The sequence below is a fragment of the Ictidomys tridecemlineatus genome, chromosome 11 (assembly GCF_052094955.1).
Source record: "Ictidomys tridecemlineatus isolate mIctTri1 chromosome 11, mIctTri1.hap1, whole genome shotgun sequence".
Classification (NCBI taxonomy): Eukaryota; Metazoa; Chordata; class Mammalia; order Rodentia; family Sciuridae; genus Ictidomys; species Ictidomys tridecemlineatus.
Window position 1 is genome coordinate 10727217 of NC_135487.1, and position 27390 is coordinate 10754606.

At 38.6% G+C, this 27390-nt stretch overlaps 1 protein-coding gene across 7 annotated transcripts in view; it reads right to left on the reverse strand.

The window, feature by feature from the left end:
* Fbxo42 (F-box protein 42) overlaps positions 1 to 27390 on the reverse strand; it is an 80606-nt gene that overhangs the window by 42483 nt on the left and 10733 nt on the right. For 6 of the 7 annotated variants that reach the window (XM_005317499.4, XM_078025394.1, XM_078025396.1 and 3 more), the window contains 2 exons: positions 6512 to 6778; positions 728 to 844 (listed from right to left, as the gene is read on the reverse strand). In XM_005317499.4, the coding sequence (XP_005317556.1) occupies positions 728 to 844; positions 6512 to 6761 (367 nt within the window). In that variant the 5' untranslated portion in view covers positions 6762 to 6778. Of the gene's footprint in view, positions 1 to 727; positions 845 to 6511; positions 6804 to 27390 lie in introns of those variants that run through there. The other variant, XM_013362891.4, reaches the window with a different exon arrangement.

The following is a 27390-nucleotide window of genomic DNA, read 5'->3' on the forward strand; positions in this document are numbered from 1 at the left end:
GTGTGCCAGTCTTACAAGAGGATTAAACAACTTGGCCTCCAGATCTTGGATTGGAACCTCTAGAACCATAAGCAAAGTAAATTTTTTCAAAATTTAATTGCCTCAAGTATTTCACTACAGTAACATGAAGCTAATATACCCAGGTTCACTCAACTTCTCAGAGTACTAAAACTACTTGTTTCAAAAAATGGTCTTTAAAAATTTTGTCCCTACCTTTTACTCCAGTTATCTGTAAATTAAGTCATACTCTCTCAATGATATGGGTCCTCCTGTAATTTACTTTTTCTCCTTTTGTGAGACAGGGTCTCACCAGGCACAGTGACACATGCCTCAATCCCAGTGGATCAGGAGGCTGAGGCAGGAGGATCACAAGTTCAAACCCAGCCTTACCAACAGCAAGGTGCTAAGCAACTCAGTGAGATCCTGCCTTTAAATAAAATAGAAAATAATACACTGACCTCTTTGAAATATAGAAAAATCCAGGGAGAAAACAGAACATAAAATAATTAATAAAGCACCTCCAATTTATTTATTTGTTAATTTGTGGTGCTTGGGGATCAAACCCAGGGCCTTGCCTATCCAAGGAAGTAAGCTGTATGCCCAGTCCTTACAATATATTTAGGCTAACAATTTTCCTATTTCTGGTTGAACTTAATTACATGCAACCAAAATAGTTTCTGGAAAATGAGCAGAGGCAGGTGGGGTTTGTTTTCACATGGATACTTACTGTGTGAAAACCGCTGAGTGATTGGGGTTCCAGGATAAGGATAAGTCCGGCTCTCCCACTGAATGTTTCCTTCCTGGACAGCCTTCATGAAACCATGGTAACACTGGTGGGCCACACCTAAACACAGAAGAACAAATGCCTGAGCTTCAACACTTAACTTGTAGGTAAAATTATTAAACCTGTGTCTTTAACTCTTTTTTTTTTTTAATGGAGAAGAAAACATGGACCTGATTTTTTATTTGGCCTTAAAAGAATTATTAGTAAAACAAACAAAATATCAGTATAAGCTTTCATTGAGTATAATTCTTAAAAGTGAATTTGGCCAGGCGTGGTGACACATTCCTGTAATCCCAGCGACTCAGAAGGCTAAGGCACGAGGATGAGTTCAAAGCTAGCCTCTAGGGAAGTGGCTCAGTAGTTAAGTGCCCCTGAGTTTAATCCCCATACCAAAAAAGAAGAAGAAGAAGAAAAAGAAGTGAATCTGTATGACTATTAAATCATAAAGATATGACAGCCTTACTAACCAAAGAAAAGATCATTAACGCATGAACGCCCTCAAATGAAAATGGCTTGATTTGGTAGAAATGTAAAGAGGCAAATCTGTAGGCCTAAGTGATACAAATATTAAAATGATTTTTTGCCTAAAGTAATGAAATAAGCTTTCTTACTTGTGATGATTTCATCTAGATGATCAACTTTCCCACAGAGCATGTTTTCTAGGGTTCCCTTAGAGATAGCAGATAATTTCAGGGCCCAATGGTACAGGCTTTTTAATCTCTATGCCATCAGCTCATACTCTGATGATGTTTTCCATTAACATTTTTTGTATATGAAGAATGAATATTATGCCGTTTCATTTAGGCCTTAGAATTATATATATGAGATTCAATCTTAATATTCTTGGCTCTGAGGGCTGGGGTTGTAGCTCAGCGGTAGAGCACTCACCTAGCATGTGTGAGGCCCTGGGTTCGATCCTCAGCACCACATAAAAATGAATAAGCAAAATAAAGGTATTGTGTCCAACTACAACAAATAAATATTAAAAAAAAAATTCTTGGCTCCGAAATAGGCATGATTAGCATCATTAGCATATTAAGGAAATAAGTCCAGAGTGGTTAAAGGATCTGTCCAAAACTGGACTGAAAGTCTGAACTTCTAGTTCTCTTTTTCTGATTTCTTAAAAAAAAAAAAAAAAAAAAAAAAAAAATTCCAGTTGGCAGTGAAAGAAAAAGAAAACTAGCCTAAATTTCTTTGAATTTATTTATTTATCTATCTATCTATTTATTTATTGGTACTGGGATTGAACCCAGGAGTATTCAACCACTGAGCCACATTCCCAGCCCTTTGTATTTTTTGAGACAGGTTTTGGCTAAGTTCCCAAGACTGGCCTTCAACTTGTGCTTCTCCTGCTTCAGCCTCCCTGCCACTAATCTAGATTAATTTCTTTGATTTTTTTAATCAAAGAAAGGAAACAATCGAAGAATTTCAAATTGGGAAGATCTAATCCTTTCATTTTACCAAGATACAGGGAGGTTATTGACTTTCTCAAGTTTAACTGTAACCCTGGCCCCCTTTATCATGAGACAATACATCAAGATAAGTGGTATTTATTTTCTCCAAAGCAAAAGGGTGATGGGATAATTTAGCTCTGTGAAAGAATATGATAAGACAGTATCTGTAATTTAGTAGGTATTGTGAATATCTGTAGATAGATCACTGCTCCCAAGCATTCTCCATCCAAGGATACAATAATAAGCTTATAAAAGATTATGAAATGATGAATTCTTAACTAAGGAAAAATAATTTTTTAAAGAGCCTATGTAGAAAAGAGAGAGAGAGAGAGAGAGAGAGAGAGAGAGAGACAGACAGACAGACAGACAGACAGACAGACACAGACAGACTTTACTGCAATGGTAGATTCATGTCATTATACATTTGTCAAAATCCACAGAATGTACAAGATCAAGAGTGAACCCTTAGGGCTGGGGATATGGCTCAAGTGGCAGAGCGCTTGCCTAGCATGCGTGAGGCACTGGGTTCGATTCTCAGCACCACATAAAAAACAAAATAAAATAAAGATATTGGGTCCACCTAAAACTAAAAAGTAAATATTAAAAAAAAAGAGTGAAACCTCATACAAACTATGACCTCTAGGTGATAATAATGTGTCAATGTAACAAATGTTCCACTTACGTGGACAAAGCTGATAAGAGGGAGGCTGAATGACAGGGAGCATATGGGAAATTCCTGAACTTAGCAGTTCTTTGCTAGGAGCCTAAAACTTCTGTAAAAAATATAGCCTATTTAGGGATTCCACCTCTTGGGTCCCCTTCTTCCTCCGGGAGAAGTCTTTTCTGCTGTCCTTTAATAAACTTCTAATTTCTACTCTGAAAAAAAAAATATATATATATAGCCTATTTAAAAAGGTGAAAGCTTTATGTTTCAGGAACAACCTATTTCTAACACATTCATTTCAATTTCTGATTACATCAGAGCAAACTTCTGAAGGAAAAGTCCAATCAATTTTATGTTACATTTTGAAAGAATTTATCATTTCTCAATTTATGCAACCTTAGTAGATCTTTAAGCAGAATCACAGTACATAGTTATATATGTTTTCCATGATGATCACTATCCCCATAGTATGATAAATTCAATTTAGCTGAACTCACAATTAAAAAGAATTAGAATATTTTTAATCCATATGCCCACTGCTTGCTTGCTTTTTTTAAGGTACCAGGATTGAACTCAGGGGTACTTAACCACTGAGCCACATCTCCAGCCCTATTTTGTATTTTATTTAGAGACAGGGTCTCACTTAGTTGCTTAGCCCCTCACTTTTGCTGAGGCTGGCTTTTAACTTGCAATCCTCCTGCCTCAGCCTCCCAAGCAGCTGGGATTACCAGCGTGCACCACTGTACCGGTTAAACACCATCTTTAACTGGGAGCAAAGCCAAGAAAATGGAGGAAAAAGCCTTTTACAACAAATGGTGCTGAACTGAGCTTATCTATTCAGAAAAAGGAAAGCAGAATACCTTCAAAACTAACTCAAAATGGAGAGACCCAAATGTAAAATGCAAAACTATAAAACTCATTGAAGGTAACAGAAAACCTAGATGGACCCTAGATTTAGAGATGACTTTTTAGATACAACACCAAAGGCAAAAATCATGAAAGAAAGAATTGATAAACTGGATCTCACTGAAATTTCTGTATGGGTGCATTGACACATCCCTATAATCCCAGCAACTTGGGAGGCTAAGATAGTAGGATCCCAAGTTCGAGGCCACCCAGAGTAAATTAGTAAGACCCTGTCCCAAAATAAAAAATAAAAAGGGTTGAAGATCTAAGTAGCTCTGTGGCAAAGCACCCCTGGGTCCAATTCCTAGTGACCCCCTCCCAAATTATAATTTTCTATTCTCCTAAAAACACTGTAGAGAATGAAAGAATAGGCTGTAGAGTGGGAGAAAATATGTGCAAAAGACTTATCTGATAAAGGTGTATTATCCAAAACATATACAGAACTCTTTTTTTATATATCTATTTTTTAGTTATAGTCGGGCACAATACTTTTATTTTATTTGTTTGCTTATTTTCTTCACGTGATGCTGAGGATCAAACCCAGCACCTCACACATGCTAGGTGAGTACTCTACCACTGAACCACAACTCCAGTCCAAGAACTCATTAAAAAACAAAACAAAACATGGTGGCTGGGGCTATAGCTCAATGGTAGAACACTTACCTCACTTGTGTGAGGCACTGGGTTCTATCCTCAGCACCACAAAAAAATAAGTATAGATTATTGTGTGCATTCACAACTAAAAAAATATTTAAAAAAAAATAGTGAGTTGGGGATAGAGCTCAGTTGATAGAGTGCTTGCCTTGTATGCACAAGGCCCTGGATTCAATCCCAGCACCACAAAATAAATAAACAAATAAATAAAGTCCAATTTTTAAAAATGGGTCAAAGACTTTAACAGCCACCTAACCAAAGATATATGGGTGACAAATAAGCATATGAAAAGATGCTCCATAAAATTTATCATCAGATAACTGTAAATTAAAATGACAAACTACGATAAGCCTATTTTAATGGGGAAATTCCAAAACAATGACAACTAAATATGGTGTTGAGGATGTGTAATAGGAACTGTTATCTGTTGCTGGTGGTAATGGAAAATGGTACAGCCACTTCAGAAAATAGTGTGGTGGCTTCTTATGTAACTGAACAAATTCTTACCACATTACCTAGCAACTGTGTTCCTTGGTATTTACCCAAAGGAGCTGAACACTTGCATCTATAGGAGCACCTGCCCATGGATGGTAAGAATGGCTTTATTCACAATGACCAAATTTGGGAAGCAGGGAAAATGTCCTTTAGTGGTGAATGAATAAATGAACTATGGTTCATTCAGAAAATGGATTATTACTCTTCACTAATAAGAAATGAGCTAACAAACCATGAACAGACATAGAGAAAACAGAAATTCTTATTACTAAGTGAAAAAAGCCAATTTGAAAGGCTATGACATTCTGGAATAAGGCAAAACAATGGAGACAGAAGAAAGATCAGTAGTTGCAGGGATTGGGGAAAGGGAAGGATGACTAGGCAAAGCACAGAGGAGTTCTAGGACAGTGACATTACTATGTGGTACTATAGTAGTGGATGTACGTTGTACATTTGGTCAAACTCATAGAATGCACATTGTTAAGAGTGAACCCACCTAGCTGAGCATGGCGGTACATGCCTGAAATCCCAGCTCTTCAGGAGGGTAAAGCAAAGAGGATTGCAAGTGTGAGGCCAGCCTGGGCAACTTAGCAAGACTAGGTCTCAAATTTAAAAAGGGCTAGAGATGTAGTAGTTCAGTAGTAAAGCACTTGCCTAGCATGCACTAGGCCATGAGTTCAATCTACAAGAAGAAAAAAGTAAAAAATACACAGAGGGCCTGTGCTTCTTAAAGATAAAATTAAGTAGTAAATGCTTTCATGATCACATTTTGCTAAAATAAGCTACTTTGAGAGATTGTGTGTGTGTGTGTGTGTGTGTGTGTGTGTGTGTGTGTATGTATATATCCTAGTTAAGAGCAAGGATTCTAAAGCCAAAATGACTGAATATGAATCTTCCATCCTTCATTTACTACTTGTGTGACCTTGATTTAGTTAGTTACTGCCCTCCTCAGTTTCCTTATCTATAAAATGAAGTACATTCTATTGTAGTTTGTTGTGAGACGAGAGCAATTACAATAGTGCTTGACACACAGTAAGAGCAATATTCATGTTAGCTCTTATAGTTCTCTCATATCCATGCCTGCATTACCTATTCAAGTACAACAGAACTTTTTCCAAATCACCTTTAGGAATATGAAGCTTTTAGAGCTAGGTGTGGTGGTGTACACCTGTAATCCCAGAGGCTCAGGAGGATCTTGAGTTCAAAGCCAGCCTCAGCAAAAGCAAGGTGCTAAGCAACTCAGACCCTGAGAACTAGAGATGTGGCTCAGTGGTTGAGGGACCCTGAGTTCAATCCCTGGTACCAAAAAAAAAAAAGAATATGAAGCTTTTAAAAAGAATCCTCATTTTTAAACTGTAAATCTTCATTTTAAATACTATATATTCAAGCTATGCATAAAACCAACCAAAATAAAAAAAAGGAAAATGGGTTGTCTTATATTAAGTTTTATAATCATAATACATTTAAGGGAGAAAAGGAAGTTGGGAATCTAAAAATAAATCATTGAACACAATTTGAAAGGGTTTATTAATAAAGCTTTTGCCTTCACAGTACCTTTGATAAGTCGATACCACTGTTTGCAGACAAGGGCTGCAGTTTTATGTTCCTGATACGGTGAGAGAAAGGACAGGATATACTCCAAGACCTCTTCTGGCAGCTCAGACATGGACCTGTTATGTCTAGGCTCCTCGACATCCAGTACTGGGTGGGGGTCCTCGTCTTGCTCCATTGTCCCTTCCAGAACAGTTTCTTCTTGGTCCACAGCCATGAAACTGTCATCTTCACTGTCCGAGGAGCTGGCCATGACATTCCACTTGACAGCTGGAGTAGACAAGAAACAAACATCCTGCAGACTGTTAGCAGCAGCCCAGGACTCAGGCTGTTCAGATTTCCTCCCTCACTACGACTTCTTCTCTTCAGTACTTCCCCCACAGTAGTTGTGAGCCACCTTAATCTAACAGGAGGAGCTCAAGACCCAAGCCCACCTACAAAGGATCTGATTATACCCCCACACACAGTGGAAACCAGGAAGGCAGCCAAGTTCTGGTATAATCTTAAAACTGGAAAACTAATTCCTTTAACTCAAAAAATCCGACACAGACCACAAAGAGAATAACAGGTAGCTTCCATTGGCCAGTAACAATGATCCAAGATCTTGAACTTAAAGGAAAAACTAACTCTGGGTCCTGCAAAGAGTAATAAAATTCTGAGGATATGAGTTAAGAATACCATTTTGGGGGGTGTGGGCATAGCTTAGTGACAAGAAAGCTTGTCTGGCACGTACAAAACTTGGTTTGATTCTCAGCACTGCAAAAGCAAAACAAAACATTTTTTTTTTCCTGGCTTTTACATAAAACAAGTCACTTAAGAGCATAATAAATGCACCCAGAATAATTAGCTATAATTATTACATATAATTATGTGATAATATAACGTTTACCACAGAAAACATCATAATAGATCCAGGGAATAAAAACTGAAACAACCCAAATGTCCAGAAAAGATAAATGGTGGTACATTCGCACAGTGGAATATTATACAGCCAAGAATGAAGAGTACATACACACAGATATATCTTGCAGACATAATACTGAGCAAAAGATGACGTTATTACATATACTACCTGATTATACTTATGTCAAGTTTTAAATTGTACTTATATTACAAATGAGGACAGTGGTGAGCAAATGAGAAGCTCCTAAAATGTTAGTAAAGTTCTGTTTTCCTGACTGGGTACTAGTTACACAGATATGTTCTGTTCATGAAAGATTCACTGAACTGAGTACTTATGAACTTTTCTGAAGTTTACCCAAAAAAAGCTATTATCAGTAGTTACTTCTAGTGGAGATAACAGATAATTTTAATATTTTCCTCTTTGTACTTATCTGTATTCCTTAAATTTTCTGAAAAGACCATAAATGTATAGAGAAAACCACTGATGCATGCAAAGCCTTTGCAGACAAGGACTGCGGTTTTATAAAAAGGGTAAAATTAAGGAAACAGGGTGACTTATGTAAGAACTGTGTCCCAAGTTAGATTCTTCAGGAAGCAGATACTAAACATTATTAAGAATGAAAAAGGTTGACTAATGAGTAACTTCTGTGAGAGGAAGAAGCAGGACTGGGGGGGAATGACATTAGATTACAGACTGCCAAAGCCTGTGAAAGCTAGTACAGATGGCCAGTTAAAGAAACACAATATAAGGGGACAGGGAGAAGTTCTTACATCACTGCTTTGCTCAGCCACTGGTTGGGACCCCTCTAGGAAGAGCATGACCTTGGCTCCAAGGGGTAGACCTTGAAGCTGCTAACAGGGGCAGCTACACTCCTTTGCAGGCAGCCAGCCAGCCAGCTTCCCCCCCACCCCGTACTGAGAATTGAGCCAGGGCGCTTAACCACTGAGCCACATCCCTAGCCTTTAGGGTCTCTCTGAGTTGCTTAGGGCCTCACTAAGAGGCTGAGGCTAGCTTTGAACTTGCAATTCTCCTGCCTCAGCCTCTCAAGCAGCTGGAATTACAGGCTAGTGCCACCATGTCCAGCATGCAAGCCCTTTCTTGAAGAGACATCTGAGATAATTTTATTACTCTATATTTACTTGCTTTGTTCCACACACATCTACCCAGATGGTTCACTATGCCACTCTATCTTACAAACATCCAGCATTCTCTCTAGCACTGATAAAAAGAATAATAGGAAGAAAATATACTTTGGGACTTTGAGAAAGATCTGAAATGTTGCAAAAGTTAAGGGGACCCTTCAATAGATGAATGGATAAAGAAACTGTAAAATGCACACACATGCACACACACACAGAGAAGAATATTACTCAGCATTAAAAGAGAATAAAATTATTATTATGGCATTTGAAGGTAAATGGATGGAGTTGGAGAATATCATGCTTAGCAAAGTAAGCCAATCCCCCCAAATCAAAGGCTGAATGTTTTCTCTGATAAGTGGATGCTAATCCATAATGGGGGTGGGGGTGAGCAATTTTGGATTGAGTAAAGGGGAGGAAGAGCTGGGGATAGGGCATGGGGTAGGAAAAATGGTGGAATGGGATGAAGATCACTACCCTAGGTACATGAATGATTGCACAAATGGTATGACCCTACAACCAGAAGTGAAAAATGTGCTCCATTTGTGTACAATGAATACATTCTGCTGTCATGTATATCTGATTAGAACAACCACAACAAAAAAGGTGAGGGGGAGGGCAAGAGAGAGGACAGGAAACTCTCACCTCATCTCTACCACTCCTTAATTCATATACTAGTTATGCACATCTTTGAAAACTGGAAGAATGATCAATAAAAAAAATGGAAACATGAATCAACACTCATCGTTTCCAAAAATTGTTTATCTACTGAATTAGCTCACAGCTCACAATGCCGCAAATGCATCTAGCAACCTGGCTGCTAGGATCTTGGTGATAATGGGGAACTGGCAGTTCCTGGGTTAGTAGAGCGGACTAAATCCTCCTGGTGCTGTGGTGCAGAGGCAGTGGCAACCAAAGGAAATCATTTCCCTCCTCCCAGCCCCCAACCCAAAACAAGAGTATCATAATTAATTTGCTTTCAACTATGTTAGATATAGGATCTCAGGTCTTTTCCAACCTGATTTGAGTGAGCTGTATTTCAATGAATAGACAGCTCCATTTCCAGCCTTAACTCCTGTATTAAAAGAGGGTATAGTCATGTGAAAAAATAAAAATCAGAAATGTTTTTCTGGCAAAGGAAAAAAAATCACAATTTTTTGTTCCCCTGCATATTATCACTTCCTATTGGCCATTTCCCTAATTTATTTACTTTCTTTATTAACTCCCTTCTGCTCTAAAATCACTGAGTCCAAAGAAATAGACTTCTTGAGTTTGACTACTTCATTCACATTTAAATTATAGACAGCCATTCCCTTGTACAACATTCTCATGTATGTGGACATGAGACAAAGAGAGAAACTGGAGGTTGAACCCAGAGACACTAAACCACTGAGCTACATCCCAGGCCTTTCTGAATTTTGAGACAGGGTCTCACTAACGTTGCCCAGGCTGGCCTTGAACTTGCCACCCTCCTGCCTTAGCCTCCCAATTTGCTGGGATTACAGGCGTGCATTAGCATGCCTGGTTACTTTGCAAGACATTCTGAGAGACTATGAGCCTTAGAAGGTCTGCTTCAGAACAAATTGAATCAATGGAGACTATAAAGGTCATTTATGTTACTATTTTTCCCAAGCAAAATAAATCTGTTTGATTCAACAAACCAATCTACTCCTCTTGCAAATCTTCTAAAAGTACAATTGGCAAGTCTCAACAAAGGCATCCACTAAACCATTTCTCTGTCCACAAAAACATCAAGTCTCAGACCCTGAAGGCATTTTTGCTAGCTTGACCCTGGCACAGATGCCCAGGAGAACACCAGGAGTGGGCTCACATGAAATTCCTCAGTAATTGCATGCCCAGTGCCAATCTGCACAGCCCTTCATTTTCACTTCATGATGAGGTTATGAAACCATCACTTATACTCCCTGAGGACACAAAGGCATTCTGAAGCTGAGTTTTTCTTGTTTTCATGCCAAAAGAAGCCCTACAAAATGTTTCACATGTATGTGCATTAACTCAATGAATGTGATTTTTACCAAATGTTTAAAAGAAATCTCTCTCTTTTTTTAAAGAGAGAGTGAGAGAGGGAGAGAGAGAGAGAGAATTTTAATGTTTATTTTTTAGTTCTCGGTGGACACAACATCTTTGTTGGTATGTGGTGCTGAGGATCGAACCCGGGCCGCATGCATGCCAGGCGAGCGCACTACCGCTTGAGCCACATCCCCAGCCCAAAGAAATCTCTTTACATTTATATTAGGTCTTTCCATTTTACTAAAAGTGATAATTTCAGGAAAAACACAAACTGAAGTTAACCTAATAGGATCCAACCTGCTTGAAGGCAGAGACCATTCAGATGAGCATAAAGTTTATAGGCATTTCTACTCAGAACTCCTTTATGGTGAGAAATTGTATCATTTCTCAGGAAATAGCAGACCCAACCCACTGGATGCTGTCAAGATATTTTATTGGTCATTATTAGTATATATCTCTGGTCCTTGAATTCTGACTTCCCCTCCCCCAAGTACTAGAGGTTGAATCCAGAGCATGCTACCTCTGAACTACATCCCTAGCTCCTTTTAAAAAATATTTAAAACAGGGTTTATATTAAGATGCACAAGTGGGCCCTGAACTTGAGATCTTCAGGTCTCAGCTTCTTGAGTAGCTGGGATTAGGTATAGGCCATCATGCCTGGCAAATTCTAAACTCTTTCTTCTTTTTGGGGGGCACTGGGGATTGAACCCTGGGGCACTCCACCACTAAGCTGCATCCCCAGCCCTTTCTATTTTTGAGACAGGGTCTTGCTAAGTTGCTTAGGGCCTTGCTAAAGTGCTGAGGCTGGCCTCAAACTTGCAGTCCTCCTGCCTTAGCTTCCTGAGTCATTGGGCACGTACCACAGTACCTGGCAAATTCTGACCTTTTAAGGTGTACACTGGCCTGAGAGTCTGTTGCCAGGCTCATAAGCCACACCCAGTCGCCCACTGCCAGGTCAAAAAGAAAGTGTTTTAGAAATCATTTAATTGGCCCAGAATTTTTTTTTGGGGGGGGTGGGATAGGGCTTGGGAGACCAACCTTATATCCAGTCACACTCCCTGGCTGTGTGCTGAGGTGCTCAGTCACAGAAACGTGGCAGAGTTTTCCCCACCTTTCTTGGGTTCGAGGGTCGGTGACTTGGGCATGGGTGTATCTTGCTACAGCCCCATGGATAAAGCTACGCTCACATCTTCCTTTGTAATAGAACCCCTTGCCATGTTTAGGATAGAATCTTCCATGGAAGTGCCTTGTGTGTGTCCCCTCCTCTTACTGTGCCCTTGGGTGTGGCCTACCCAGGTGTCAGTCAACCTGCTGACAGTGGACATCATGAAGACAGGCTCAGCCCCCTGAAACCTGACCCCTTGCCTCATTTGAATAGCTTCTCCTCAATAAAAAGGGTCAGCACGAGCACTCGCTCTCTCTTTCTGCAGACCCTTAAGGTCAGAGGAGCTGTCACAGCGACCCCAAAGAAAAAGGTATTTGTGTCTCTTGTGTGGTTATTTCGTGCAGCCCAGTTAGCCCAGTTCAACTAGAGTAATCCCCGAGCCTTTGAGTCGAGAGAACAGAAACCCCGCAGTAGGGTTATTAGGGATTTAACCCAGGGGCACTCATATCCTGAGCCTCATCCCCAAACCTTTTTATTTTTTTATTTTGAGACAGGATCTAAGTAGCTTAGGGCCTCACTATGTTGCTGAGGCTGGCTTCAAATTTGTAATCTTCCTGCCTCAGCTTCCCGAGCCATGGGATTATAGACATATGCCACTATGACCAGCAAGAGAATTTTCTTCCCCTAAAAAACTATTATATCAAATCCATTTAAATACAAATGTGTTTCTCTTTCTGCTTTGGAGTAAACCCAGGGCCTCACATATGCTAGGTAAGTGCTCTACCACTAAGACACATTCCTATCCCAAAATCACTTTCTAAAATCCAAACCCTCTGCCTTCTGAGGTAAAAATTCAAATTAAGAATTTGAGGGGCTGGGGATGTGGCTTAAGCGGTAGCGCGCTCACCTGGCATGCGTGCGGCCCGGGTTCGATCCTCAGCACCACATACCAACAAAGATGTTGTGTCCGCCAACTAAAAAATAAATATTAAAAAAAAAATTCTCTCTCTCTCTCTCTCCTCTCTCACTCTCTCTTAAAAAAAAAAAAAAAGAATTTGAGCTGGGCGCAGTGGCACACACCTATAGTTCCAGTGGCTTGGGAGGCTAAGGCAGGAGGACTGCAAGTTCAAAGCCATCTCAGCAAAGTGAGGCATTAAGCAACTCTGTGAGAACGTGTCTCTAAATAAAATACAAAATAGGGCTAGGGATGTGGCACAATGGTCAAATGCCCTGAGTTCAATCCCTGGTGTACACACACACACACACACACACACACACACACACACGACTTTGAGACTGTTAGACGTAGTTACTGCTTGTAGCATTAATGCTGTGTGACTTAGGATATGTCATACAGTAAGAAAGGAAAACCCTCTATCCTTAAAAAAGGAAAGTTCTTACCTTTTTCATAATGATTCTGTAAAGACAGCACATATCAAGATATGATACAGTTTACTGCAGGGAACTCACAGCCTATAAGAGTTAAGCAACTTAAAGAAATCCAAGATAGAAGCAGGGCACTAGGGCGCACACCTGTAATTCCAACTGCTCAGGAGGATGGTGAGTTCAAAGCCAGCCTCAGCAAAAGCAAGGCACTAAGCAGCTCAGTGAGACCCTGTCTCTAAATAAAATACAAAATAGGGCTAGAGATGTGGTTCAGTGGGTGAGTGACCCTGAGTTCAATCCCTGGTAGGAAGGAAGGAAGGAAGGAAGGGAGGGAGGGAGGGAAAGGAAAGGAAAGGAAGGAGGGTAGGAAGAAGAAAGAAATCCAAGATTGAAATGTCTATAAACTTTGTGCTCCTCTGAATGGTCTCTGCCCTAAAGGAGTTTGGATCCCATTAAGTTAACTTCAGTTTGTGTTTTCCCAAACTCCATCACTCTGGGGAAAATGAGAAGACCTAATACAATGCAAAGAGTGACAAAGTTTAAATGGTTTCACAAAAATCACATTCATTAATATACATGCATGTGAAAGATGGGAACTGAATTACTTCATCATACATATAAAATCATTGTGGGGTTTCGTGCAAAATGTGATTAATCTGTGTCTTTGGCTGCTATACATCTAGATAATCCCCTGGAGCAAACAGGTCTTTATAAAAGCTGGAATTCACCTCATTTACCTACAAGGAAGCTGAAGATTTAAAATGCATCAGGTTTACTCTTTACAATTTCAAAGGTTGTTTTTTTTTGGGGGGGGGGGAGTAACGAAACAAGGATCTGGGCATGGTGGTATATGCCTGCTTCAGTCATGTAGTGAGACCCTGTCTCAAAATAAAAAATAAAAATAACTAGAAACATAGCTCAATGGAAAAGTGCTATTGGATTCAATACCAGCACCCAAAAAAAAAAAAAAAAAAAAGTAAAGTCATAATGATAGTAAAATGAAGCATTGAGACATACAGAATGAGAAGCTGGCTAGGGAAGTGGTTCAAAACATAATCTCAGCAATTAGGGAAACTAAGGCAGGAAGATTACAAATTCAAGGCCAGCCTGGGCAATTTAGTGAGAACTTGTTAAAAAATGTATGTGTGTGTGTGTGTACACATATACATATCCACACATACCTACATATGGCTTGAGATATAGCTCAGTGGTAAAGCACCCCTGGGTTCAATTGCTTATAACAACAACAACAAAAAGCCAGGTGTGATGGTGCACACCAGTAATCTCACTGGCTCAGGAGGCTGAGGCAGGAGGACTGCAAGTTCAAAGCCAGCATTGGAAATTTAGCGAGGCCCTAAGCAACTCAATGAGACCCTTCTCTAAATAAAGTACAAAAAGGGCTCGAGATGTGGCTCAGTGGTGTGGCTCAGTGGTTAAGGGCCCCAGGCTCAATCCCTGGTACAAAAAAAAATTTAAAAAGAGGAAGTTGAATTAAACAGAAGCACCCAGAACATCCCTTACTCAGCAGGAGGACTCCTGAGGCTTCAAAGACAAAGCAGCAAACTTAAACAGATACCATTATGAAATCAAGAAGTTACCCACCTCAGTGGCTATAAAAAAGTAGAAAATGCTACTTTTGAAAATATAAAACACTGTCAAATGAGGAATTTCAGAAGTTCATAATATGATTCATTTTAAGATAATAAGCCTTATTAATATGCCACCATTATTATCATCGTCATTGTACCAAATCAAATGAAACTTACAGGAAGTGAAAAAATGATCAAATATAAAATTCTAACTTACTTCATGCATTCAAAAATGTAATATCTGCTGTGTGCAAAACTACTGTGCTTGGATCCCAGGAAAGGTACAAAGAAGGATATGCCACTATGTGTTCTCACAGATTATCCCCTAAGGGTAAAGACACATGCATAAGTAAATATGTCAACACAAGACACTGTATGACAAATGACTCATGGTACAAAAAGAAGCCTGAGCGGGTAGGGAAAGAACAGCCTTTGAGTACCACTAGGATAAGGAAGTCACAGAGGCAGGCATGCAGGCTGAGCACTAATGAATATACAGGCCTTCAGGGAATGAACAGAGAGGTAGAAGGATAAGAGAATTTTTAAAAATTACTGTTTCTTAAACTAATATTCTTTGCCACTCACAGAATTATCTTTTGGACAAAAGCTAAAAAACATTTTGTACTCAATAGGTGTTTTTAACCACATGTATACACTATTTAATATTTTATCTACATTAACAAAAGCTCCAATCTAGAAACTCCTTAACAAAAACTCATAATCTAGAAACTCCTTAGGTGTTTTTAATCACATGTATACACTATTTAATATTTTATCTACATTAACAAAAGCTCACAATCTAGAAACTCCTTAACAAAAACTCATAATCTAGAAACTCCTTAGTTTCGTACAGTCAATGTCTTGACAAAGTCTAGGAATAGAAAAATTTGGCATAACTATTATAGCTATTAGAAAACTGTGAGCTACTCTGAGATGCAAAATTCAGAGCTGTTTCTACAAAACATTCCAAATTTAATAACAGATGTCAGCTGGAGTTTTATTTTAATAGTTAACACTGTGTTTCTCAATTAGGACTCCTTTTAATGAAATAGAAAAACAAAGTATTTCCCAAATTTTCCATCTGCCTACTGTCTTACCATTCTTTACAATGGCTGATATTAAATGAAAGCAACTGATGACTTGCAAAGTTGTCAGAAATGGACCAATTCCTAGGGCTGCTCTCTTGTACCTGTATATAGTATCCAAAGGATTTGCTGTTGTTAGTAAGTACTAACGGTTTAAAAAAAAAAAAAAGATACTGAGCCAGGCATGGTGGCACGTGCATATAATTCCAGCAACTTGAGACTGAGGCACAGGAGGATCACAAGTTCAAGGTCAGTCTGGGCAACATGGCAAGATCCTGTCTCAAAAATTTTAAAGGATTGAGATGTAGCTCAATGGTATAGTACCCCTGAGTTCAATTCCCAGTTAAGAGAAAAGGGGAAGAGAGATAACTGTTTAAGAAAGAAAAATGCAAATAATTATAACAGTAGTAAACTCAAAATTGCACTGGGCTACAGAAATGCTCAATTCAAGCAAATCATACCTCTCCTTCCCTACTCCCAAAATATTCAGTACCTGCCTACATCCTATCAATTACTGGACTGCAGTTGTTTGCTGCCTCCCCCTCTTCTTCTCATTAGGGCACACAAGAAAATAATTCCATTTTCTATACCCAGTACCTGACACACAATCTTTGCACTCAGCAGTAGCATGCTGAATGAATTAACAAGAACAATTTTAGAAATTTGTTTGAAAGTCAAAAAGACAACCCATTTTGTTTTAAACATCCTTAGCTCTATTTTTAATTTTGAGGTAGGATCTTGCTAAGTTGCTCAGTCTAGCCTTCTACCTCAGCCTCCCAAATAGCTAAAACTATAGGCACATGCCAACATGCCCAGCTACAGCCCAAATCTTAATTCTTATTCTGACAAATAAGAATTAAGACTTCATATTAAGAAATAATAAAATCAGAGAGTTCAGATGATCAAAAACTTAAGTAAAACAAGGGAATAGAGGGTAAAAATGGAACTGAAGAAGAACTTTTAATTCATAAATTTAAAAACAAGCCATGTATGGTAGCATATGCTTGTAGCTTCAGCTATTCAGGAAGTTAGGGCAGGAGGATTACTGGAGTCCATGAGTTTGAGATCAGTCTGGGAAAAATAGAATGTCCCAAAAACAAAACACAAAAGCCCACACACTTAAATTTACAAACAAAATGTAAATCATTATTTTTAAGATGTTAGGCTTTTTCTACTATTGCAGAAAAAGTCTGCTCTGACAAAATGGGCTGACCATGGAAAAACCAATGCATGCCAGGATTCTCTTAGTCTTGGGAAAAGGCTTTAGCACAATGATTCCCAGACTTCTGAATTCCACAGGTCAGCAATTTGGGGGGTGGGAGAGGAGGGTGACTGACACAGTGTTGACAACTTTATTTTCCAAAAAAATGAAAAAACACAAATACACAGAAACACTACCATCCAAGTAATATAATTTTGTAAAAAGACGTTTATTTAAAATCCTAAACAAGAGTCTGGGGGAAAGTAGCTCAGAGATAGAGCATGTGCTTATTATTAACAACATGTATGAGGGCTGGGGATGTGGCTCAAGCGGTAGCACGCTTGCCTGGCATGCGTGCGGCCCGGGTTCGATCCTCAGCACCACATACCAACAACGATGTTGTGTCCGTGGAGAACTAAAAAATAAATATTAAAAAAAAATTCTCTCTCTCTCCTCTCTCACTCTCTTTAAAAATAAATAAATAAATAAATAAATCTAAATGATGTAAAATCATAAATGGGAATTAAAGTTTATCAAATGTTCTCCTGTAATTATTAAAATAGTATATTATTTTCTTTGGGTCTGTTGGAAGGTAAATTATATTAATTTTCTAATATCAGAACAAGCTTGTGGGCTGGGGTTGTGGCTTAGTGGTATTGCACTTGCCTAGCATCTGTGAGACACTGAGTTCAATTCTCAGTATCATATACAAATAAATAAATAAAATAAATTTCATCGAATATTAAAAATACTAAAAAACAAAGCACACAAGCTTGTGAGCCAGGTGCAGTGGCACATGCCTATAATCCCAGCAACTCGGAAGGCTGAAGCAGGAGGATCACAAGTTCAAAGTCAGTCTCAGCAATTCTGTGAGACCCTGTCTCAAAATAAAAATTAAAAGGGCGGGGGATGTGGCTCAGTGATCAAGCACCTCTGGGTTTAATCCCTGGTACTCCCCTACCCCTCAAGAAAACACCCAAAAACAAAACAAAACAAAAATATTTGTATTCCTCAGATAAACTGAACTAGGTCATGGTTTTTTGTTGTTGTTTTTATAATGCTAGATCAGTTTACTAATGTCTGGTCCAGCATCTTTGCACTTATATTCATGAGAGACACTGGTCTATAATTTTTGTTTCTTGTGTTGTCCTTTTGTGATTTTTGGAACCAAGGTCATGGGAACTGTTTTTTATTTTCCTGTTCTCTGGAAGAGTTCACCTAAAACTGGAGTTATCTATTTCTTGAATATTTGGCAGAGATTACTTAAAAATCTACCTGGGCCTGGAGTACTCTGTGTAAGATTTATCTGACCACTGATTTCTTTAGTGTTAATAAGCCTACATGAGTTTTCTATTTCTTCTTGAGTTAATTCTGATAAGTAAATTTTTTCCTAGGAACATACAGGTCATCTAAGAGGAAACACATTAGGCAAAACCAACTAAAACTTTCATTACCCACATAATTTAAACAGCCTGGAGATGAGCTAAGATGCCACTTAAGTAATTGCTAAATGCCCTCAATTTTCAACTTCTATGAGCCATCAAACCTTTTTACTTATACAGCCTTCTCTCTGTCCTATTTCTTTCTTTTATTTTTGGTTAGAATGAACCCAGGGGCACTTTATCACAGAGGTACATCCCTAGTCCTTTTCATTTTTTGAGACAGGGCTTCCCTAATTTGCCCAGACTTCCTTGAACTTGCAATTCTCCTGTCAAGCCTCTGGAGTCGCTGGGCAATCTGACCTACTTCTAAACATCATTCTTAGGTTCCTTTCTTCCCCACTAGAGCATAATACTTGAGAGCAGGGACTAAGTCATATTCATTTTTTTACATCTGGCATATTAGTAAGTATAATTTTTGTTTTATATTATTTTTTGGCAGTGATGGGGACTAAACAAGAGTCATATAGGCATGTTAGGTTAGTGCTCTAAGACTGAACTACACTACACCTCCTTCCCTCAATATCCACACTTCTTTTTTTTAATATGGTGTCATTTTTTTAATAGCCTTATTTTTTTATTTATTTTTTTGTGGTGCTGAGAATCGAACCTGGGTCCCACCATGCTAGGCAAGCACTCTACCGCTGAGCCACAATTCCAGCCCCAATATCCACATTTTTTAATGAATGAAGATCATAAAGTCCTTTCTGATTAAGTTAATGTTGATAATTCACTTTTGTTTGCAATATACTTGAGATATTCAGTGTTTAAAGATTCCTTCCTAATGGACCCCTGTGATATTGTGAAATACATATTTGATCTTTTCTCTGCTTCCTGGCATTCGACTCTTAAAACCCTTGAAAATCTTCAATGTAATGTCTTTTTCATGCTAAGGAGTTGACTGCAAATTGGCAGCTTTGGCAGTTTCAGGATTGGAGCTGGTCATAAGACCAAGGCATGATCAGGTTGGGACTTTCAGTCTACCCGGAACCTCTAGGGAGGGGAGAGGAGCTGAAGATTAAATTAATCACCAATTTAATTAATCATGCCTATGCACTGGGTGCACACCTATATGCCAGTGATTTGGAAGGCTGAGACAGGAGGATTGCAAGTTCAAGGCCAGCCTCAGCAACTCAGTGACTCTTATCTCAAAATAAAAACTAAAAGGGCTGGAGATGCAGCCTCCATAATTAAATTTCCATAAAACCCCTAAAGTACTGGGTTTGAGAAGATTCCAAATATAAGAATATGGGAGGAGGGTGGAACACCTAGACAGGGCATGGCAGCTTCATGTCCCTTCCCACATTTGCCCTATGCATCTCCTTGTTTGTATCCTTTGGAATATCCTTTATAACAAATTGGTAAATATAAGTGTTTTCCTAGGTTCTGAGCACTGCTCTAGCAAATTAATCAAACCAAGGAGGGAGTGGGGAGAAGCTAGACTTATAGTCAGTTGGAAGCACCGAGTGAAGCACCTGGCTTGTAATTGGCACTTTAAGTGGGGCAGTCTTGCAGGACTGAATCCTCAACCCTGGAATGTGAACTGAATTAGAGGGCAACCAGCTGGTGTTTGCTGTTAAAAGATTTCTTGCCTGATATACAGGGGAAATGCCCATACATCTCAAGTCACAAGTATCTTCTGTATTGTGTTATAAGAGTAACTATGGTTTCCTGCTAGAACCATACTTTCATAAAGCTCTCCTTGTGACCAACAGCACAAAGCCATCTGTAAGACAGTTTGCCAGAGAACATAAAATGAGTTTATTTTCACTGATGAATTTATTAAAATAAGAATAGATCTCAAGCTACTTGAACTTGTTGCTGTACTTGAACTTGTTGATCAAACAAGTTACCCTTCTAGGGGGGAAAAAAACTATAAACAATAGGGAAAACACACAAAAATAATCAAGGAGGGAAATGCTGGGATACTATTCTATGCCAGATTGTAATTGTCATTATTCAGTCATAGATTTATGAAGTCTGGATTCTTTAAAGGCATAATTATTTCTTTACATAAATCTGAAACACTGCCAAAGTCCAGCTAAAAAGACTAAACAAAAAATTGCCAACAAATTTGGATACGGTCATTTATCATTTTGATCATTTTAAATTTTCTCATCTTTGAAACAACTCAGATTGTGTTTTCTTTGCAATAATTCATCCAGCTATACTATACTTTTGTAAACTGAATTTTAAAATACTTTAAAAAATAAAGAGCTGGGGCTGGGGCTCAACAGTAGAGCGCTCGCCTAGCACCACATAAAAATAAATAAATAAAATAAAGATATTGTGTCCAACTACAACTAAAAAAATTTTTTTAAATAAGAAGTAAAAAAAAAAAAGAGCTGAGATTGTAGCTCAGTGGTAAAGCACTTGCCCAGCATGTGTGAGGCACTGGGTTTGATTCTTAGCACCACACCAAAATAAAATAAAGGTTCATCAACAATTTAAAAAAAAAAAAATGGTCTGCAGGGCATGGTGGCCCATGCCTATAATTCCAACTACTTGGAAGGTTGAGGTAGGAGAAAAAAAACATTAAAAGATGGAGAAAATGGGGAATATAACTGTTAAAATCATGCCATTTTAGAGTCAAAAGTAGGAGCTAACTTCATTTTGCCCAAACCACTCTTTGTTTTTTTTTTTTTTTTTGACAGCACTAGGGCCTGAAGCCAGGGCCTCACACATGGTAGACAAGCGCTCTATCTCTTAGCTACATCACCAGCCCTTTTTATTTTATTTTTAGGGTCTCACTAAACTGCCCAGGCTGGCCTTGAATTTGTGATCCTCCTGACTCGGCTTCCTCCTCCTCCTCCTCCTTCTTCTTTTGGTACCAGGGATTGAATTCAGGGACACTCAACCACTAAGCAACATTCCCAGTCCTATTTTGTATTTTATTTAGAGATAAGGTCTCACTGAGTTGCTTAGTGCCTAAAGATTGCTGAGGCTGGTTTTGAACTCCCCATCCTCCTGAGCCACTGGGATTATAGGCGTGCGCCACTGTGCCTGGCCTGCCTCAGCCTTCTGAGTAGCTAGAATTAAATGTGTACACAAGCACACCTAGTCAACTATTTATTTTTTTTAAAGCATTTTAAAATTTGAGTACAATTACAGAAAAGGAATAGTACAGATGAATTGTTGCAAAATAAACACAAATCTCAATTATTTTAAAATGGGAAAAATTTAAATAATCAAATGATAATACAGCATATTCAAATTTTAGCTTCAATTTAAAATTCCCATTATGTGAAATCCCAAGGTTTTCTATAAAAACAATAAAAATCAAGACTCAAGGGCAGGATGGTGAACAGAAGGCTGAGGCAAGAAGATGGCAAATCTGAGCATGCATGGGCAAGACCCTGTCTCAAAATAAAAATAAAAAGGGCTGAGGATATAGCTCAAAAATAGTATCCCTGGGTTTAATCCCCAGGACTACGAAAAATCCTATAACAATTCTCATTTGTCAAAACACACAGAATTTTACAGAATAAAGGATGAAACTTGCCAAGCCTGGTAGGGTACACCTAAAATCCCAGTGGCTTGGAAAGCTGAGGCAGGAGGATCACAAATTAAAAGCCAGCTCAGCAACATAGGAAGACTCTGTCTCTAAATAAAATATAAAAAGGTCTGGGGATATGGTTCAGTGGTTGAGTGCCCCTGAGTTCAATCCCTGGCACCAAGAAGGAAAAAAAGAGAGCAAAGAAAAAAAACGAATGAAATTTGCCAGGCATACACACTTATAATCTCAGCAACTCAGGAGGCTGAAACATAATTGTAAATTCAAGACAGCCTCAGCAACTTGGCAAGTTCTGTCTCAAAATAAAAAGGATGCAGCTACAAGGGATGCAGCTAACCCTCTGGGTTCAATCCCCAGTTAGGTACACACACACCCTCAAAAGGAATGAAGCAATGTACAGAATAGAACTGGATTACAAATATATCAATCAGCCTTACTTTGAAAATAAGGGTACCTACAAAACTAAAGGTAAATGGAACTTGTCTTTTTAAACTACTCTACTTGATAAAGCTGTTCTTCATGGGAGCATAATTTAACAATTCTAATATATAGTTATATGTACACTAAAACTAAACAGGTTAAGGGATGGCAGATGGCTGGAGCCATGTTTTTCACTTTGGAAGAGATATTTAGATAATCAAAGGAGGAGGGTAAAATAACCATGTGATAATGGGTCAAGTAGGAAACCTTAGTATAAACTCAGGTTTAATTTAATACAAGCTACATATTGTACATACGCCATGAAATTCATAGTAGAGAAATACAGGTTAAAATACATATACAAATATCAACAATTTTGTACACAAACCTTGGTTAGCATACACACATGTACTTCCTTGCTCTATTAGCTGTCTTGAAGGCGTAGACGCAATGAGCACACTAAGCACCAAGGTTTTGTTTTCCAATACCATTCTTTAATAAAAGGTACCAAGTCTCCTTGCTAAAACAGCAGAATCTAGGACTGGGACAGGAAACACACAAGATAAGCCTGGAGCTGGCTATGGGGACACATGCCTAAGAGTTCAAGGACAACCTGGGTAACACAGCAAGACCCCATACCAAAACAAAATCTAGTACCACCAGAAAGTAAGATATGCTCCAAAAACAAAATAAAACTGATGGAATTATGTCAACTGGGCACAAAAGACAGAAAAAAGAGCTCCCAATGGAAAAAAGTGAAAAAAAAAACTGTGGAAAAAAGTAAAGTAGTACTGAATTAAAACCCAAAGGGTAAAATATTTATGAATTCATGGTGATATAAATGAATAAATAAGCGAAAACAGGAATCTCTTGAAATTTTCCAAATAATTCATGTATACTCTCCCCCTTCCACTAGGTGGAGCTTAACTTTTCCTGCCTTATAATTTGTCTCTATGTAGATGAAGTTACACAATGTAGCTAGACACTATTTTTTAACCATTATGAAAGTAATTTCTTTTTTTTATAATTTTTAATATTTATTTTTAGTTTTTCAGCGGACACAACATGTTTGTTTGTATGTGATGCTGAGGATTGAACCCCGGCTGCAGGCATGCCAGGCGAGCGCATACCACTTGAGCCACATCCCCAGCCCTATGAAAGTAATTTCAACCAGAAGACTGCCTAAGGGTTATTCCTCATACCCTGGACAAACAAAACATATATATCATATCTATGCCATGAAATACATAGTGGAGAAATACAGGTTAAAAATTAAGAAATGGAAACCAACCGGTACCTTCCAGCACCAGCCATCCCAGCTCTTTTTTTTTTTTAATATTTATTTTTTAGTTGTATTTAGACACAATACCTTTATTTTATTTATTTATTTTTATGTGGTGCTAAGTATCGAACCCAGGGCCTCCCAAGTGTTAGGCGAGTGTGCTACCACTGAGCCACAGTGTGTGTGTGAGTTTGTGTGTGGTGCTGGGGATTGAACTCAGAGCCTTGTGCATCTGAGGCAAGCACTCTTATCAACTGAGCTATGTCCCCAGCACTCCAGATCTATTTCTTTCTTTTTTAAATAATTTTATTTGTAGTTGTAGATGGGCAGCATGCCTTTATTTAGTTAGTTAGTTGTAGATAGACACAATATCTTTATTTTGTTTTTATGTGGTGTTGGGGATAGAACCTAGTGCCTCATGCATGCTAGGCAAGTACTCTACTCTTGAGCCACAACTCCAGCCCCACCCCCCACCCCTTTATTCTATTTATTTTTATGTACTGCTGAGGACTGAACCCAGTGCCTCACAGGTTCAAGGCAAGTGCTCTACCACTAAGCTACAGCCTCAGCTCACAGACCTATTTCTTTTTGTTGTTGCTTTTTTTTTTTTTTGGTACCGGGAATTGAACTCAGGGGCACTCAACCACCAAGCCACATCCTCAGCCCTATTTTGAATTTTATGTAGAGACAGGGTCTCACTGAGTTACTTAGCGCCTCAATGTTGCTGGGCTGGCTTTGAACTCCTGCCTGAATCCTCCTGCCTCAGCTTCCCAAGCCACTGGGATTACAGGTGTGTGCTACCACACCCACCCGGCTCCCAGATCTATTTCTGATAAAGATTTATAACTTTTGTTTTGTTTTTAGTTTTAGGTGAACACAATATCTTTATTTTATATTTATGTGGTGCTGAGGATTGAACCCAGTGCTTCCTTCATGCTAGATTAGCACTCTACCACTGAGCCACAACTCCAGCCCAAGATTTCTAACTTTTGCTCTTCCAGCATTCCTTTGCTTTTGCACTCAGAACCTGTTAATTAGCTGCCTTCACAAGTAGACAAGTAAATCACAGAATCCTAACTTACATCTAAATGTTCCCATTTGCTGAATTGAACTGTCGATAATTATTTAATATAGTTTCTGGCAAATGACAAATCAAAAAAGGGATGGTAAAAACACAGCATGACAACAGCACATTAATAGGAGACAAGTCCCAATGAACCCCCCAAAGATTTTTCTGAAGTCTAGTTTCAATCACATTATTAAACAAACTCAAGTAATTTTCTTGAATGATAGAAACATAAATTACTGAAGAGGAACTCTTATTATCCTCAGTTACAGTACTGAATGTTTTGTGCCCCTTGGAATTCATGTTGAATTCCTAACCCCCAAGGTGATGGTATTAGAAGACTGAAGCCTTTAGGAGGAATCAGGGTCAGAGGTCATCAGGGTGGAGTCCTCAAGAAGGGATTAGTGCCCTTGTAAGATTGTGTGAATGCACATAGAGACAGCAGGATAAGAAACCTCAAAATTAAATCCACCACGCTAGTATCTTGATCTTGGACTTGCCAGCTTCCAGAAAAGTGAGATATAAATTCTTGTTGTTTAAGCTATGCAGATTATGGATTTTGTTGTGTAAGTCTGAACTGACTAAAAATACTTCTTCCAAAGCACCTCACAAAGAAAATGTCGAAGTACATAGGAAGTAAGCTCAGTGGATTTACAGCATAATATATCAACTGCATATGAAAGGATTTAAAGAAAATACATAGTGTCAGTTACTGGTTATATTTCATTATCTTTTCTATTTAGTCACTCCTGATATAGCATATTTTTACTTTGGAAAAGCCCAATGAAGGGCTGGGATTGTGGCTCAGAGAGAGAGTGCTCGCCTCACATGCGTGAGACACTGGGTTTGGCACCACATAAAAATAAAATAAAGATATTGTGTCTACCTATAACTTAAAAATAAATATTTTCTTAGGAAAAAAAAAGGCCCGATGATTTAGGAATCCCCCACTGCTTTGTTTTGTCATTTTCTGGTACCAGAGATTAAACACAGAGGGCCCTAAACACTGAGACATATCTCTAGCTCTTTTTATTTTTTTGAGACAGGGCCTCACTAAGTTGATGGCTTTGAACTTGCAATCCTTTTGCCTTAGACTCCAGAATAGCTGGGATTACAGGCAAGCACCATCACATCCAACTATAGGTTAAAATTTAAATCTTTCTCCAACACAGCTATCACTACTATTAATACTCTTATTATTGAATCCAGGATGATCAAATATTATATACTTATACATATATCATTATATACTCCAAAGTGTATATTTATGGAATAGATGAAAAGATTTAATGGACAAAACCTTACTATAATATTACTTGGACAGTAAACAAATGAAGTTATCCTCCTGCACAATAAATCTTACTTGGTTTAATTCTTCAACAATATGAATGCTTTTAATAATTATTAGGCAATAGTTACTATAGCATACCAAGGTCTTCACAATGAGAAGATCAGTGGCTTTTTCCAAAAGATTTCCATTCAGCCACTTGAGCTACTTTACTGAAATATCCCCCAATCTTTTCCTGTCTCTGGTCTTGGCTCTCGCTGGTAACCCCTCTTTGAAATACTCTTCTCCATTTGCTAGTATGGTGAATTCCTACGTCTTACTTAAGAGTCACCTTTTCTGGGAAGCTCTTCTGTTTCCTCCAGCCAATTAAGTTCTTCTTCTGGCCTTCTATTTGCTTTATATAATATCTTCATTAGAGTTGTACAAATACTTGTCAAGTGATGTGGCCTACAAGACTGAAGCCAACATTAGATAAATAATACAGATAGCTTCTACTTTTCACCACTTCGCAAGTTATAATTCTGCTCCTTAATCACTTGCCTAATTAAAACCAACATTTCACTACTCATTGCTATGGTTTCCAATGAAGTGGAGACAAAGAAAACAGCACAGAGACAGAGGCCACAGCACAAACACAATCAAGACGAAACATGCAAAGCCAGCTGTCCTATTATGTGTGTTGTATTACAGTGCACTTCAGATAGGTAGTGCTGTGGCTTGACCCAAACTCAAGAGTCAGCATGTAAAAAGATGGAATCAGAAAAGCTAATTTCCATTGTTGATCCTTAAATTTGCTACGATCTCAGGGACATTGATTTTGTGTACTATATCAACTATGTGGTAAAAATAATAATCTGCCAGAAATTTCAAAAGGCAATATTGTGTCATTTCTATAAAAATAAGCAAAGATTATGTAGAATATAAATGTTTCAAAGAAAATATTTAATATTAAATACAGAAAGATATGTGGAAAGCAAATTTTTACTTCAATTTAAGGTGATTCTGGGGCTGAGGATGTAGCTCACTGGAGGTGCACTTGCCTAGCATGCATGAGTTCCTGAGTTGACAATCCCCAGCAATGCACACCCCTCCCAAAAAACCCCACAAAACTCTAGTTAAGACTAATATGCCCTGGGAACACCTCCCTGATTCCTGGAGCTCCAAACAGTTGATTTACAGATATTCTTTAAAAAAAACCCATGACTCTCAGGCACTGTGGCACACGCCTATAATCCCAGTGAGTAGGGATGCTAAGGCAGGAAGATCACAAGTTCCAGACCAGTCACAGCAAGTTTGCAAGGCCCTAAGTAACTTAGTGAGACCCTGTCTCGAAATATAAAATAAAAATGGCTGGGCTGCAGGGTCCAGAGGGGGGAGGGAAAGGGAGAGAGAAGGGAAATTGCATGGTAAAGGAAGGAGACCCTCATTGTTAT